The 15,442-nt window shown below is 37.4% G+C and overlaps 1 protein-coding gene across 2 annotated transcripts in view; it reads right to left on the bottom strand.

Annotated features, from left to right (window-relative positions):
- The window catches only part of PRKAR2B (protein kinase cAMP-dependent type II regulatory subunit beta), an 80,752-nt gene that overhangs the window by 24,687 nt on the left and 40,623 nt on the right, over positions 1-15,442 (bottom strand). For both annotated transcript variants that reach the window (XM_060778375.2, XM_060778376.2), the window contains exons 3-4: positions 9,847-9,899; positions 8,756-8,839 (exon numbers count right to left, since the gene is read on the bottom strand). In XM_060778375.2, the coding sequence (XP_060634358.2) occupies positions 8,756-8,839; positions 9,847-9,899 (137 nt within the window). The remainder of the gene's footprint in view (positions 1-8,755; positions 8,840-9,846; positions 9,900-15,442) is intronic.

Consider the following 15,442-nt stretch of genomic DNA (forward strand, 5'->3'; position numbering starts at 1 on the left):
CATTGCTTTTTGAGTGTGTGGAACAGATCCAGACTTTTAAAATGTTACCTTCAGGTATTTATAATAACTACAACAATTTTTATTGATTAGCCAGTTGGCCTTATCAAAAACAGACAGTGCAAACACAACATACAACATACATCTGGTCCTATTAAAATAGAATACAAATATATAGGAATTTATCAACTTAAAAGGTATTTATAATAGATAACTTGCCCCAGTTGATGGTTATTAGGCTACCATCAATGTTTATGCTTTCTCCTTTCAAACATCATAACTTTGGTTTTGGAATAGTTAACATTTAGAAATCCTTTCTCACCATATTAACCCAGAGCTCCCAGAAGCCTACGCAAGCCCACTGTGTATAAAAAAGAAGGATGACATTGTCAGCATTTAACAGGCTGGAAATAACTTTACCACTTAGATGACAGGGGGAAAATTCAGCGCTTCATCACAAAGAAACGATTTTTGTGATGCTCATAAACCTCCCATTGAAGAAAAAATGTCATAAAGTTCATGTTTTCGCTGTCTAATGCTGCATTAATGGAATAGCTTCTCTTAGCTTAAGGATTTCTTATTTTCCACGTACAGTATCAACACTTGCAGCGTTCAAAAGACAACATACATGAAAGGGAAACATACATGTGAGTATGCCCCTACCATGTGAGAGTGGATGGTAGTAGGAAGGAAAGAACAAAAGAGAAAGAAAACAGTATTTTAAAATACAATCTTTTTTAGAAAGCAAGTAAAGGATGACTTCCGGATTAGTAAGAACCGTTTTGCCTCACTATGTGATCTATTTGCATAAGATGAGAACAAAGCATCATCTATCCTGAAATGTGCTAAGGGATTTTGTGGCAGCAGTGAAGATGATGAAGCTTCTGGCACCTATTACTTAAACTGATTCAGGGTCTTGAGAATATGAACAAAATGCAAGTGCTGTGATCAAGCAGAAGACAGAGTGCAGATTTCAGCAGCAGTTTGACTGCTTTAGGAACCTCTGGCTGTATGGGTCAGAAGGTATAGAAGTCTGATCTGATCTGATGGGTTAGGCATTGTCAGAAGACAGAACTGGTTGAAAAGGTAAACTCGGGGTTTTTAAAGCTTGCAAATGCATTTTGGTTCTTAATAATAATATAATAATAAACTCTATTTATACCCCGCTACCATCTCCCCAGGGGACTCGGTGCGGCTTACATGAGGCCGAGCCCACAATACAACAATACAAGCAATAACAACAATACAAGCAATTAAAATCAAACAAAACAATAACATAAACATTAACAGTAGGACAACACACTTTAAAATCTATGGGTAGGCCAAATGTAATTAACATTTAAAAATAATGCTGGACATAGGTGAAAAAGAGATGGGGCGTTTGTGGAATCATGCAAGCAGACCTAAAACAATATAAAGTACTTTGGAGGACAAAGTGCTATGGGATCATTATTCTGGGAAGGCACACTGGAACAACATAACACACTATATATAACTTCTGAATGAATTCAAAAGTTCTTTTAGATTTGTCATTATATTTAGTTGCCATTATGCATTATGCCATTATGCAGTGTTTTTTGTTTTTGTTTTTTGTTTTGTCACAAGCGATTTGAGAAACTGCAAATCGCTTCTGGTGTGAGAGAATATGCAGTGTTATTTTTTTCGTGTCAGAAGCGACTTGAGAAACTGCAAATCGCTTCTGGTGTGAGACAATTGGCCGTCTGCAAGGACATTGCCCAGGGGACACCCACAAAGAACTCCCATAACCAGCAGAAAATACACATAGAACTCCCATGACCAGCAGAAAATACTGTGTTTTCTGATGGTCTTTGGCAACCCCTCTGACACTCCCTTGCGACCCCTCCAGGGGTCCTAACCCCCAGGTTGAGAAATTCTGCCCTATAGGGAGCCGTGAGGGACAAATAGCAAATGTTTTACCATCCTTGTGGGAGGCTTCTCTCATGCCCCCACATGGGGAGCTGGAGCTGACAGAGGGAGCTCATCTGCGCTCTCTCCGGATTCGAACCTACAACCTGTCGGTCTTCAGTCCTGCCAGCACAAGGGTTTAACCCACTGCGCCACCGGGGGCTCCTTAGTGCAGTGTTATAAGCATAAATAATTGTAATGTGATATTATATATTGATATACTCTAAGTATAATACAAAAGAACACACACACGTGTACAGGGACATCAAAATGTATACACATATTAAGAGATGCTATCTATATTGAACTGAACTACGGTATCAAATGTTAATCAAATGAATGCTAGCATCATCATGCAATAGGCAGCACAGTTAAAGAAAATGATGAGAGTGTATGACCATCTTTAAGTGGTATTTGAAATATGAGAATGTTGTGGAAGTATAACAACAATGGAGGCATGAGTATGCAACAGTACCTCCAACACAACTAACAATTGCATGCATTCATAACAGGTTTGAGACACATGGTACTGATGTATGATGTACACAAGACCAGGGAGGCCTCACACAGCAACAGTTTACACATTCACCATAAAAGTCTACCAAACAATGTGCCTGTGAGACAGGACTTTGCAGGACAAGCTTACAAGGCATTCTTGAAACAGAAAAATGGAAAGTTTTCATCCCAAGATTATAACATGCACAAAGGGTAAGGTATTGTGAATCGTTTCAAAACATTGTACAAAAGGATTAAGAGTTTGTGGGGAAAATTGTTTGGTCTGCTAAAGCACATTTTAAATGAACTGTCATGGCCCCTTCTGAAACTTCAAAGAAACAAAACTTCAGAGGAATCCACGTCATGAATGGAAATTTACAACAAGCTGTTAAGTACCACCACCTTGTATCATCAAGGCTGAGAAAGAAAATGAAGCCATAACATTTGTTATTGTTATTTAGACAGCTAAAGCTGGGAACTTAGTGCCTTGAGAAAATGTAAACAAAGGAACTGGGATGAGAGGGAGGGGTGTTGTTGCTGTGGGTTATAGCCATGCTTTTCACTCCAAATGCTCAGAAGTTATTTTTTCCTCTAACCTGTAATGATAGGGAAATAAAGGAATCTTATTTCAAGCCCTGGCTGTGAATAGATGTCTTCCTAGAGATCTGCAGTTCCTGATATGGACAGAAAGACAAAGAGGTGCTGTTGAGATTCCCCCACATTCTCCTGACTTAACACCTCTTGACTTCTTCTCCCTTTGGGGGTCCCTAAAGCATGGGATGTATTGAAGAAAACTGGTGACACTGGCAGTACTTTGGGAAGAAATCGAAATGGCATGCACAGAAATACAAGTGGACACTTTGGTCAACGTTGCTCAAACAGTAGTTTACCATAAACAGAAGTGTCTGGACACTGATGGTAACCACTTCGAGCACTGTTTGTAATTGCAGAAGACAAATGTAGTCATCTTTTATTATCAATATATATTGAGTATTACAATGTTAAAACAACATTTTCCTTTCTTAAAATGTGTATACATTTTGGCACCCTTTGTATACTATGCTATACTATCATTTATTACATTATTTAAATAAATATTATCATGATCATATTATATTAAGGTATATATAGTATATCCTACTTTATATTGTATTATAAACACAAAGGCTGTACAATAATACTGTACGACAGTTATTCTCAACCTTTTCTTCACCACTGATCTCTTTTTAAATACCTTTTGTGGTTGTGGACACCCAAGATCTAATTCAAGGTTTAAGGCACTAGACTGTGTCAAATAATAATTTAACTTTTCTCATTAAGGTCCTTGAAATTTAATTTAGGGTTTATCTGTTAAAGTGCACATTCCTGTTAATAATAATAATAATAATAATAATAATAATAATAATCTTTTTTTATACCCCACCACCATCTCCCCGATGGGGACTTGGAGCGGCTTACATGGGGCCAAGCCCGAACAACATATTACATCAAAATAAAATCAAAACATAAACAACAAGCAACATCATCAAAAGGGGGGAAAAGGAAAAAAGGGGGAAAAATATGAATACAATAACAAAATATCATTACAATAAACAAAAAACACAGTAACAGTGGGCAGGCCACATGTACAGGATAATAAGTTAAAAACTCTAATGTGATGAAAATAGGAGCAAGTTATTTGATTATGATGACGATGATGATGATGATGATAAATGCCCCCACCTTTTCTCTCTAAACCAATACAATACGTATTGTAAAATCATAGCAATACCCCTTCACTCCTTTGTAATCATATTGTAAGATCTTAATGATACCCTTTTACATTATATGAAAATTGCAATTTTATAAATAAAGTTGGCATTTTGCCAGTGATTAATCTTAGTGTTCTTTAAAAAAGAAAAAGAATACAGAAACACTGGATAATCATTATGACAAAGCCATCACACTGACATGAACACGGAAGATGTATCTTCAGAGAAAGAATTTAAAATAAAGTATCAACACTAACAATTTAATAGAAGCGATACCAGAACAGTAATAACAGTAATAGACAGTAATAATTGCAACAGTAATAGCAAGAACTATAACAATAATAATGACACTACGACTTCTACTAGTACCAATAATGATAACCACAATAATAGTATTATTTTATACTGTTTATTATATTCTTATGTTTTATTTACTTTATTGTGTTTTATTTACTTTATTGTGTTGTTTGTTTTGTGCTCTGGTTTTATATTTTTGTAATGTACTGGTGAGCTTGGCTTCATGTAAGCCACGCCAAGTCCCCGATAGGGAGATGGTGCAGGGTATAAATAAAGTTTATTATTAGTAGTAGTAGTAGTAGTAGTGGTAGTAGTAGTATTAATAGTAATAATAACAAAAACAATAACTTTTTCTCAAATTGCCCGTTTTGGGGTATTCATTTAGATTTAAGCACTAAAAAAAATAACATTTCTTCAGCCCCTCACAGACCTCCCTGTGACAATATCACAGTCCCCAGGGTCCTTGGACCCCAGGTTGAGGACCACTGCTGTAAGAGATACTGATCACAATCTCAGAAGCAACATGAATGCCTGGATGCAGTCTGAAGGACCACTGCCCACAATCTTAGAAGCACCATGAACTGAACACAGACTGAATGATCAAAGAAAGCATGAAGCCACTGACGTGCGGGGAGGGGGGGGGGGGACCAAGTAGCATTTGCTTGGTCACAAGCAACCCTTCACAATTGGCTTGGCACCTTTCCCTTGCTTTCTGCTCACTTTGCAAGCAGTGTGCAAGCAGTCCAAAGTGAGCCTCTATAGGGAGCAGCGTGGGACAAATAGCAGCAAGAATGTTACTGAAAGGGAGGAGAGGGGCTCTCATGAACAGCAGACTTTGCAGCCAAGCATTTTCCTTCTTCCTTTCCTTTTGACTCCTAGGGTGGGAAAGTGGAGGGAGAAAGTGAATAATATGGTGCTGCGAAACAGGCATGCTGTTAAGTAATGTTTCCAATGCATTTCATATAATGATGATGTAGCTCCAAAGTCGGAACTATACGAGAAACTGAGGATAACATCACCTTCCACAAATTGTTATATAAATACATTCTGTGCCAAATTTCCATGGCAAACGGTGATGTGATGATGAGACAGAGCTAGCAGCTATGCACAAGGTCAGCACTTGCAGAACACATGCAATTTTGATAGTAGTTTGATATTCCATCTGTCAGATATGGAATCCTATAGTTGCTTCCACACAGCCCTTTATCCCAGGAGCATCCGCACTTTACAAAACGCGAATGTTCCTGAGCCCCTATCCACACATACCCTAAACTGAAAGCCTTACCCCACTGTTCTGCCTTTTTAGGCTCCTCTCAATTACACTTTTTCTATTCCTACCTCATCCAGGGTTTAATCATTTTACCTTGTCCATTTGGCCTGCCAATTTTGTTTGATTTTATATTATGTTAATTTGTTTGGTTTACTTTATTTTGCTATTTTATGTATTTTATTCTGATGTAATTTTGTTGTCTATATTTTGTATGTTATTTTGCTGTATTGTATCTTAGGGTTTGGCCTCATGTTAGCCGCCCTGAGTCCCCCTTGGGGAGATGGTGGAGGGGTATAAATAAAGTTTATTATTATTATTCATTATTACCCCAGAATGCTTTCTGAGTCCAGATGTTCTCCCGGAACTTTCCAGGAAAACACCCAGACACTCTAACCCCCTCCCTGAAAGCCTCACAAAGCCCTTTATAAAACAAAATAACTTACCCAGCCTCCATTAGAGGCTGGGTAAGTCCTATGACACATTTAACAAAGTTTTGAATACCAGGTTGCTTATCTATTACTGATTTTAAAAAAAATTGTGAAAGGCTTGAGGATAACCTGGCACGTAGAAATGACACACTAGGAGAAATGGGGGGGGGGGGAGCAATTTGGGTGGCCTCACAGTTTTCTGGGCTAATTTAGCCCACAAAACCATATGACTATTGTCTGAACTGCCCCTTCAAAAGTCCAGAACTTTTGAGGGAGCAGTCCAGAGACCGGAAGTAGTGCGTTTATCCTGCACCTTCCAAGAAGGCATGGAATAAATCCAATAACAAATTAATTGGGTTTTCCTGGTTTGTGGCGAATTAATTCAGGTTTGTTCAGGACTTCATCTGGACAGCTTCCTTTTAACAGCGAGAACTCATATTGGGATAGAAAGTAAATATTACACACACACACACTGTATTTCTTCAATTTTAAGACACACCTTTTTCCTATCAAATAAATGATATAATATGATATGATATGAAAACACAGTATCATTTAGTTTCATTCAGTTACATGGGGTGCATCTTAGAAGTATTTTGTGTATTTTCATTGTTGGTGGTGGTACTGAAATTAAGGTGGGTCTTACAATCAATGGCTTTTACAATTGAAAAAATACAGTATATAACGGCAAAAATATTGGTAACTCAAGACCAACACAGGCAGGTTTGGGTTGAAGGAATGATTGTTGGCTCCTCCTGCCTCTGTCTGAAAGAGTTTAAAAATGGGAAACACATCTTATTGTGAGGACAGCAGCCTTTTCTGTCCTGTGCTGTTCCTAGTTCTCCTTCACAACTCAAACATCTTTGAAAGATGTTTAGCCAAAATCTAAACAGTTTTCACCACACATAACTGAGTTGTTGAAAAAGGCAAAATGCTAAAGGTGTGTGTCAAGGTTAACCCAACAGAGTATTTGCTATCCATTAATATCCTTTGTCAACATTACAAAATGTCACATTGTCAAATGTAAATGTCACAGAATTGACTCCAGCATTCATTACATTAAACCATTATAAGAAAAAGCTATGACACATTTAACAAAGTTTTGAATACCGGGTTGTTTATCTCTGACTGATTTTTTTAAAAAAAATATGAAAGGCTTGAGGATAACCTTCCCTTACCTTATACCTTCTAATTGTTTTAGCCTGCAACTCTTATGGTCCTTCACTCTGGCCATATTAGCAGAGGTGGATGAGAATTGGGGGCCAGCACATTTGGAGAAGACTAGGACAACACTCTACATCCCTAGTTTTACTAGAAATACATATAGGAACTTGAAACTGGATCTTATTCAAAATGCATTAATTGTATTGATCAGCAACAAAGAGGGAGACTATGGCTAGCCTGACCCGCTTCTACTTTGTAGGTAAGAACCTGCACCTTGAATTGGGACCGGAAGATGAACGGCAGCCTATGGAGCTCCTTAAACAGGGGGCTTGACAGCTCCCTGTAAATTGCTCCAGTTAGTAACCTGGCTGCCGCCCGTTGTACCCGTTGAAATTTCTGGGCTGTTTTCAAGGGCAGCCCCACGTAGAGTACATTACAGTAATCCAATCTGGAGGTGCCTAAGGCATGGACCACCCTGGCCAGATCCGACGAGGTACGGTCGCAGCTGGCGCACGAGTCTTAATTGTGTGAAGGCCCTCCCAGCCACCGCCAATGCCTGAGCTTCAAGAGTAAGTGATGAGTCCAGGAGGACACCCAAGCTGTGGACCTGTGACTTCAGGGACTTTATTACCTTCCCACCGAAGCAGTACCTATTAATATTCTCACATTTGCATGTTTTTGAACTGCTAGATTGGCAGGAGCTAGGGCTAAAAGCGGGAGCTCACCCCGAGCCATGGCTTCAAACTGCCAGCCTTTAGATCAGCAGATTCAACAGTTCAACCCGTTGTGCCCACAGTAGGATAAAGATATGAATTTCGATGTGATCCATAGATAGGTCAAGGATCATTCCACAGAAAGTAAAAAGCGCCTATGCAAACAAAAGGGGTCAGCTGCCCCTGGCCACTGCCAGTATTCAGGCATTCAAAAAGTTCAGAAGCAGCATCAGAAAGAGTACAAGGCATTGGTGCTTCTTTTAAACTCTCCAAAATGGACTCTTGCCTTTCAGCACTTTACTCAGATAAGGGGATAATTCCTCTTTTGATAAGAATTAAGGTAAAGTATTCCAACTGACCTTTGGATAATAGTTGTGCTGTCTCCCAGATAATGCTGGACTGTAACTCCTAACATTCTTCACCATTCTCTGTGCCGGGCAGGAGTAATCAAAGTTGAAGTTCTAAACTACTTGCTTAATTTCCATTCCTGACCTAAGTCAGCACGTATGTATATATCTTCCTTAAAGAAGCATTTGAAAGCCAAAAAATTTAGCAATCCAAACTGCTTCAATTAAGTAAGTTTGGCTTTGTTGAAACCATTCTGTCTAACCATATTGCCAATGCCTTGTTGCTAACAAAGAAAATCCCAGAATGATGCTTGAATCTATCATTCCTTTTCTGCTATAAATAAGCAATAAATAAATAAACTCTTACCGGATCTAGGTTTTTAAATAGGAGAATGTCTTTGCAAGCTTCCTGCAGTCTGTTTCTTTGATCATCTGTTTTGGGGTGAATAATCTGAAAGAAATCACTGCAATTTAGTCTCCCTCTTCTTGGATTAACTTTAAGAAAAATGATCATAGAAAGGGTCATAACCAAAGTATGCAATCTAAAGGAATACTTCTAAGGCCATTTAACATTTTTCAGGTAACAACAGGGGATTTCATTTTTGAAAAATCTCATTTTAGAAAGAAACAGTACAGAAATAAATTTTAAAAAAGAATTTTTTGTAACAAATCTATTGTCATGTAAGGGAAATTACAATAAAAGTGATGAGGAAAGAAAATGTACATGTTGCTACATTTTGCAAAAACATTCAGGATATATGAACAGATGTAGGCAATCCCCGGGTTACAAACAAGGTAAGTTCTGTAGGTGTGTTCTTAAGTTGAATTCGTACGTAAAAGATACATTATTTACCTGTAACTCCAGTCATTTTTATTTTTGTTTTGGATAGCACAGGGAAAGATTTACATCCCTGTAATATTTGTGTTGCTATCTGTGCCCCTGTTCAGAAGATATTCCTCACTTTCTGTTCCTGGAACCATTGGATTTTGAAAAATTGGGAATGCCATGAAAACAAGGATTGGTGATAAAGCTTCCGTGGAGACACCTTTTTGTCATGATAACTCTTTCAGGAGTGAATTTATCTTTCTAGGAGTAGATTTCCTCTCACTTCCTATTGTATTTTCCGCATTTGTAACTAGGTGTTCATTGCAAGTTGGATGTTTGTAACCCAGGAACTGTCTGTATATTATTACAAATTATATATCTGAGTATGTTTTAATTGTTTTTAACTGAGATTTTAAAAATACTGTTTATATTTAATCCTGTTTTAATGTTTGTATATTTGTATATTTTAAATTGTTATGCTGTTGCTTCTATTTTAAGCCCCTTTGAGTCCCCTTTGGGGGAGATAAAGCAGAGCAATAATAATAATAATAATAATAATAATAATAATAATAATAATAGATTTTTCTTCCAAGATTTTTTCAAAGCTGATTTCTTCTATCAAGAATACATACCTTTGAATCAGCATCATCCTCTTCTTCATCAGGATTATAAGCTTCAGCACACACTAAAGGCAACAAAAAGATGTGATTCTTAACAACAATGTGCTTTCAAGATTGCTCTAAGATCAATATGTGCTTTGTTGTATACTATGATGCTACTGTGCAGTACCTGGAATAAAAAAGCTGCTTATACATATTTGAAATAAAGAACTTTAAAAATCTGCAGAAATGAAAAAAAAAATTCAATACAAATCATAGAGACCTCATGGGCCATCCAGTCCAACCCCCTGACAAGAAGCATAGTTGGCCTAAATCTTTTCTTTGGGCCAACTATATCCAGTTCATTGAATCCACTGTTTCACGATGTCTTCTAAACAGCTTCAACATATCTGGTTTATGCATATAGAATCCCAATGAAAGTCTAACTGGCCAAGATGTGGAAAGAATTCACCAAGCCAAGTTGTTTCTGCTAACTCGAAGGCAGAACCATACAGGCAAAGATTTATTTAATCTTTCCAACCTCTTGCCATCCTTCTTTTCCCCTCACCAGTTGTAATAACAACAACAACAACAACAACTTAATTTTTATACCCCGCCACCATCTCCCCAAGGGGACTCGGGGTGACTTACATGTGAATAAAGCTGAAAGAGAACTGTGGCTGACCCAAATTCACCATTGAACTTCATAATTCAGTGGGGATATTAACCTGGATCTTCCAAATCTCAGGTTGCCATTCTAACCACAATGCCATCACAGTTCTCACTACAACATCTTATTTCAGGTCCCATTTGTACATATTACTATCACTTCACTTTATGCCTGGGAGATTATTCATGATAATGCACATTTTGCTGAGTGGGGAGCTAAAGTTGCCAACTTCGCCATATAACGACCAAGTGAGCATTTGAATTAATGCTCCCAAATCCAAGACCAACCTTTGGTCATCTGGAAACTGAGATGCCTTTAAAATTTATGCAACTTTCCAGACTGCCTGAGAGAAGCATTTTGATGCATACCTCTACAACAATGTAAGCTGCTTGTTTTAAAGTACTGTGAAGAATAGTTACACTTTGGCCCCTTATACACTGTCACATAAAATAATAATAATAATAATAATAATAATAATAATAATACATTTTATTTATATTCCGTCCTTCTCCCCAAAGGGACTCAGAGTGGATCACAGTCTATAAACCTTTACAGGCAAACATTCAATGCCTTGTAACAATACAATGGGACAAACATACACAGACAAAGGCAAAGGCTTCTCCTTTCATTTCCGACTTCTGGAGGCGGTGCTCATCTCTGGCTCTTGGGGAAGGTGCTGTTCTCTATTTCCAAGCTGAGGAGCCTGCGTTGTCACCTCCGTGACTGGCATGACTGCTTGGAGTGTCTATTGCCTTTTCCTGCCAAAGCGGTACCTCTTTATCTACTCACATTTGAAGTCGAAAACACTCTTTTAGAGCAGAATTGAAAACATTTCTTCGCCGAAGAGCTCCAGTTTAATTTTGGCAAACACGTTGTAGGTTTCCTCTCCCAGAATTGGTTTTCAGACCAAGTTCTCCTGAGTGATGCTCTCCTTAGTTTGATTCCATAGCAAACACATAGCAAAATCCAGATTATCTGCTTTGAACTGAATTATATGGCAGTGTAGACTCATGGAAGGAAAAAGGAAGAGGGGCCGACCAAGGGCAAGATGGATGGATGGCATCCTTGAAGTGACTGGATTGACCTTGAAGGAGCTGGTGATAGTGATGGCCAACAGGGAGCTCCTGTGTAGGCTGGTCCATGAAGTCATGAAGAGTCGGTAACGATTGAACAACAACAACAACAGACACATACAGTTCAAAGCAGATAATGTGGATTATCTGATTTCATAATCTGGATTATATGGCAGTGTAGAAGGGGCCATAAAAAGTCATTCTTGTATTCATCTCTAAATTCAGTATCCCCGTCTTTAGATGCTGGTCCCATCCCTCAGGCATGTTAAATTGGTAAAAGTCATTTACTCTGAAGTAGGCTGAAAAACTGATTTCCATACATTTAAATAATAAGACATTTAAATATACAGTTCACTAAGATAAGAGCATTTGTCTAGTTTACATAATTGTTTGACCAAAAATAGTGGAAGCTATATGAAAAGCAACTACAGGGTTGTGGCAAGCTAACATCTTGCAAAATGCGATTATTGTGTTTTGCAAGTTTTGGGCCAAGAGCTCCACGCTTAGATCTCATGAGGGCTGGTAATACTATCTCGCTCAAAAACTAGATATCTTTATTCAGGCTCTCCTATCCACACAACGTTCCCTCTGCAGAAGTGTAGTACAGGAGTTGATATATAAAAAAGCTCATCCTTAATATAAATGTTTCAGTGTCATTTTTGCAGCTGTTTCCTATCTGTATAGAAGCGCCTGACTACAAGACACTGTCCAGTGTCTTACAAAATGTATTTTTAAAAAGCTTCCTGAGACTGATGCATAACAGCCGGCATTATCTCTTTCCTGTTCCAAACAGTCATGAGAAACACAGAAAATAGACATACGTTTTGTCATCATCCCACACTCATGATGGAAAAGAAGGGCAAAAGTGTCTCACACAATGGTCAATTTCTCCCTAGAAAATAATGACTGAATAAACCCATCTTGGGTGAAATGATTTTCTCATTTTGAAAGAGGAAGACACAGGGCCTATCTCACCTATATCTTCTCTTCTCTTGCCCCTTTATCTTACATTTCTGGGAAAAGACAAAATATCTATACAGCAAGTCAGAATGGCAGTGGTACTTTAAACTGGGTCAGTCACACAATTGAAGAAATTACTCTATTAACGGAAGGGATTTCTACAGCTTGATTAAATCTGAACAATTTGCATACTAATGCATATTTCTAAGTATACGAGGCTCTCAGTTAACCAGCACCCATGTGGATTAGTAGATGCTGGATAAATGTAGTTTCTGGTTGAATTAGCATCACTATTAAAATAGACCTAACTGATACTATATCCCATACTACACCATATCATAAACTCCATATTGATTTGATCGTAATATTGAAATACATGAATTAAAAGCAAATAAGACAAACTTAACTTAAGCTTATATTACTGCTAAAATTGTTTAATTTAATTTTTTATTTAAAATATTTTTTCCTTGATTTTTTTTTTTTTTTTTTTTTTTTGCTAGATGTTTGAGAGTTCTTGAGTTCTGGCTAACTGAGCATCTATTTGTCATATATGTAATTTCAGTGTTTTCTGATAGATCCAGGGTATTTTATAATTAAAATATTTTAACTGATCAATTAAAACCAACCAAACATTGCATCATGGTTTCTTTCCTCACAAATTATTTTCTTGTTTTAAAAACGTGCATCAAACTTCATGTTTTCTGTTACTGAGAAATTGACCACTGCCTCCCAAAATAATACATTAAATTAAGTCTCTAGAGCATGATACACACATACACACACACACACACAAGTAGATCATATCAGCAGATCTTGATTGGGTTTCAAGCAACCCCAATCCAGTGGGTTCTGTGAATTTTCCAAGCTGTATGGCCATGTTTCAGAAGCATTCTCTCCTAATGTTTCACTCACATCTATGGTAGGCATCCTCAGTGGTTGCGAAGTCTGTTGGAAACTAGGCAAGTTACGTTTATATATCTGAGGAATGTCCAGGGTGGGAGAAAGAACTCTCATCTGTTTGAGGCAAGTGTGAATGTTGCAACTGACCACCTTGGTTAGCACTGAATAGACTTGGAGCTTCAAAGCCTGGCTGCTTCCTGCATGGGGGCAACCTTTGTTGGGAGGTGTTAGCTGGCCCAGATTGTTTCTTGTCTGGAATTCCCATTTTCTGAGTTTTGTTCTTTATTTACTGTCCTGATTTTACAGTTTTTAATACTAGTAGCCAGTTTTTGTTCATTTTCATGGTTTCTTCCTTTCTGTTGAAATTGTCCACATGCTTGTGGATTTCGATGGCTTATTTGTGTAGCCTGACAGGGTAGCTGTTAGAGTGGTCCAGCATTTCTGTGTTCTCAAAGAATGTAAATTGGTGGAAAAGTAGGTAATGATAGTGTGAATAAATTATCAAAATTTGGTCGAGATGATGACTGCAGTTCTGGAGGAACTCTAATTTTCATTTCTCACAGACCTAGCATGGGGATTTGGTTAACCAATTAAAATTCATGTGTACATCAGATTGCTTTTTTATTTGAAAATACTGAACCTTTTTTGGGGGGAGGTGAACTCATTAACCACTGCCACCCCTGGCTACAGACTTGCTCCCAATGCCAGAGCTGCAGAAGAAAACCCAACTAGATGGAGGACAAGGAAAAAAGGGGGACCCTAAGCATGTATTTATAAAAAAGAACCATCTTTATTAGTGGTTTTGCTAACTGTAAGGTAGCAGTATCATCAAGCTTAGCTAAACAAAAACCATAAAAAGACAACAATGCAGTACCAGGCAAACCTCAACAGTCTGGATGAAGAGGCTGTTTTTCTGGCCTATCTTTTAATAATGTAAAAAATTGAAAAGAGTTATTAACCTTATTAAACAACTGCATAGCTACCGTAAATGTATATGTACATAGATTCTCCACACTATGGAATGGGTTAGTTGGAATAGTTTTTTTAGCTGTCAAGTTCTTGTCTTAGGTGTAACTTACAAAGAACTACCATGTTCGGTATAAAACACACCCTCCATTTCAAGCGCAAATGGAAATATAATCATTTCAGAAGATACTGAAGATGGAAAGAAATGGCTTTTCAGGTCACAGCCAAGGTGATGTTATTCTCATTGTAAATCATTTTCCTGGTACAAAGAAAAATAATTTTATTGCCAAATAAATAATGCATGAGATCACTTACATAATCAGAAGATTCATTAGACAACAAATATGGGGAAAGCAATTGAGGCAATAAGAATGTCATCATTTATACACTATTCAATACAGATGAAAAAAAGTTTTGCATAATGTACTAGACTGGTGATTTTAATGGTTTTTCTCCTCTAAGCATTTAGATGTGTAGTTTCCAAATAAGTGTGCTGTACTCTGCAAGTTTCCAAATAAGTGTGCTGCACTCGATTCCGCTGCTTGGTTTTATTTTCATAAAGTTAATTTTTAAGCATACACTGACTTAGATCTAGATGGAACTTAAAATTTTAGACACACTTAACTGAGAGTAAACTATTCTGAAAATAAGGCAGTAACTTCTGAAAATGTGTATGTATGCATATGTGACTGCACTCTAAGTTACCGTATATACTCGAGTATAAGCCAGCCCGAATATAAGCTGATGCACCTAATTTTACCACACAAAAAACTGGGAAAACATATTGACTCGAGTATAAGCCGAGGTGGGAAATGCAGCAGCTACTGGTGAATTTCAAAATAGATATCAATAAAATTACATTAATTGAGGCATCAGTAGGTGAAATGTTTTTGAATATTTACATAAAACAGTAATTTAAGATAAGACTGTCCAACTCTAATTAAACCATTATTCTAACCTTCTTCAATGTAAATGTGCTTACATATCCTTCCAATAATAATAATAATGAGAGTAAAATAATAAATGTAATAATAATAGAGTAAAATAATGGAAATGTAAT

Source organism: Anolis sagrei, chromosome 5 (assembly GCF_037176765.1).
Source record: "Anolis sagrei isolate rAnoSag1 chromosome 5, rAnoSag1.mat, whole genome shotgun sequence".
In the NCBI taxonomy this organism is placed as follows: domain Eukaryota; kingdom Metazoa; phylum Chordata; class Lepidosauria; order Squamata; family Dactyloidae; genus Anolis; species Anolis sagrei.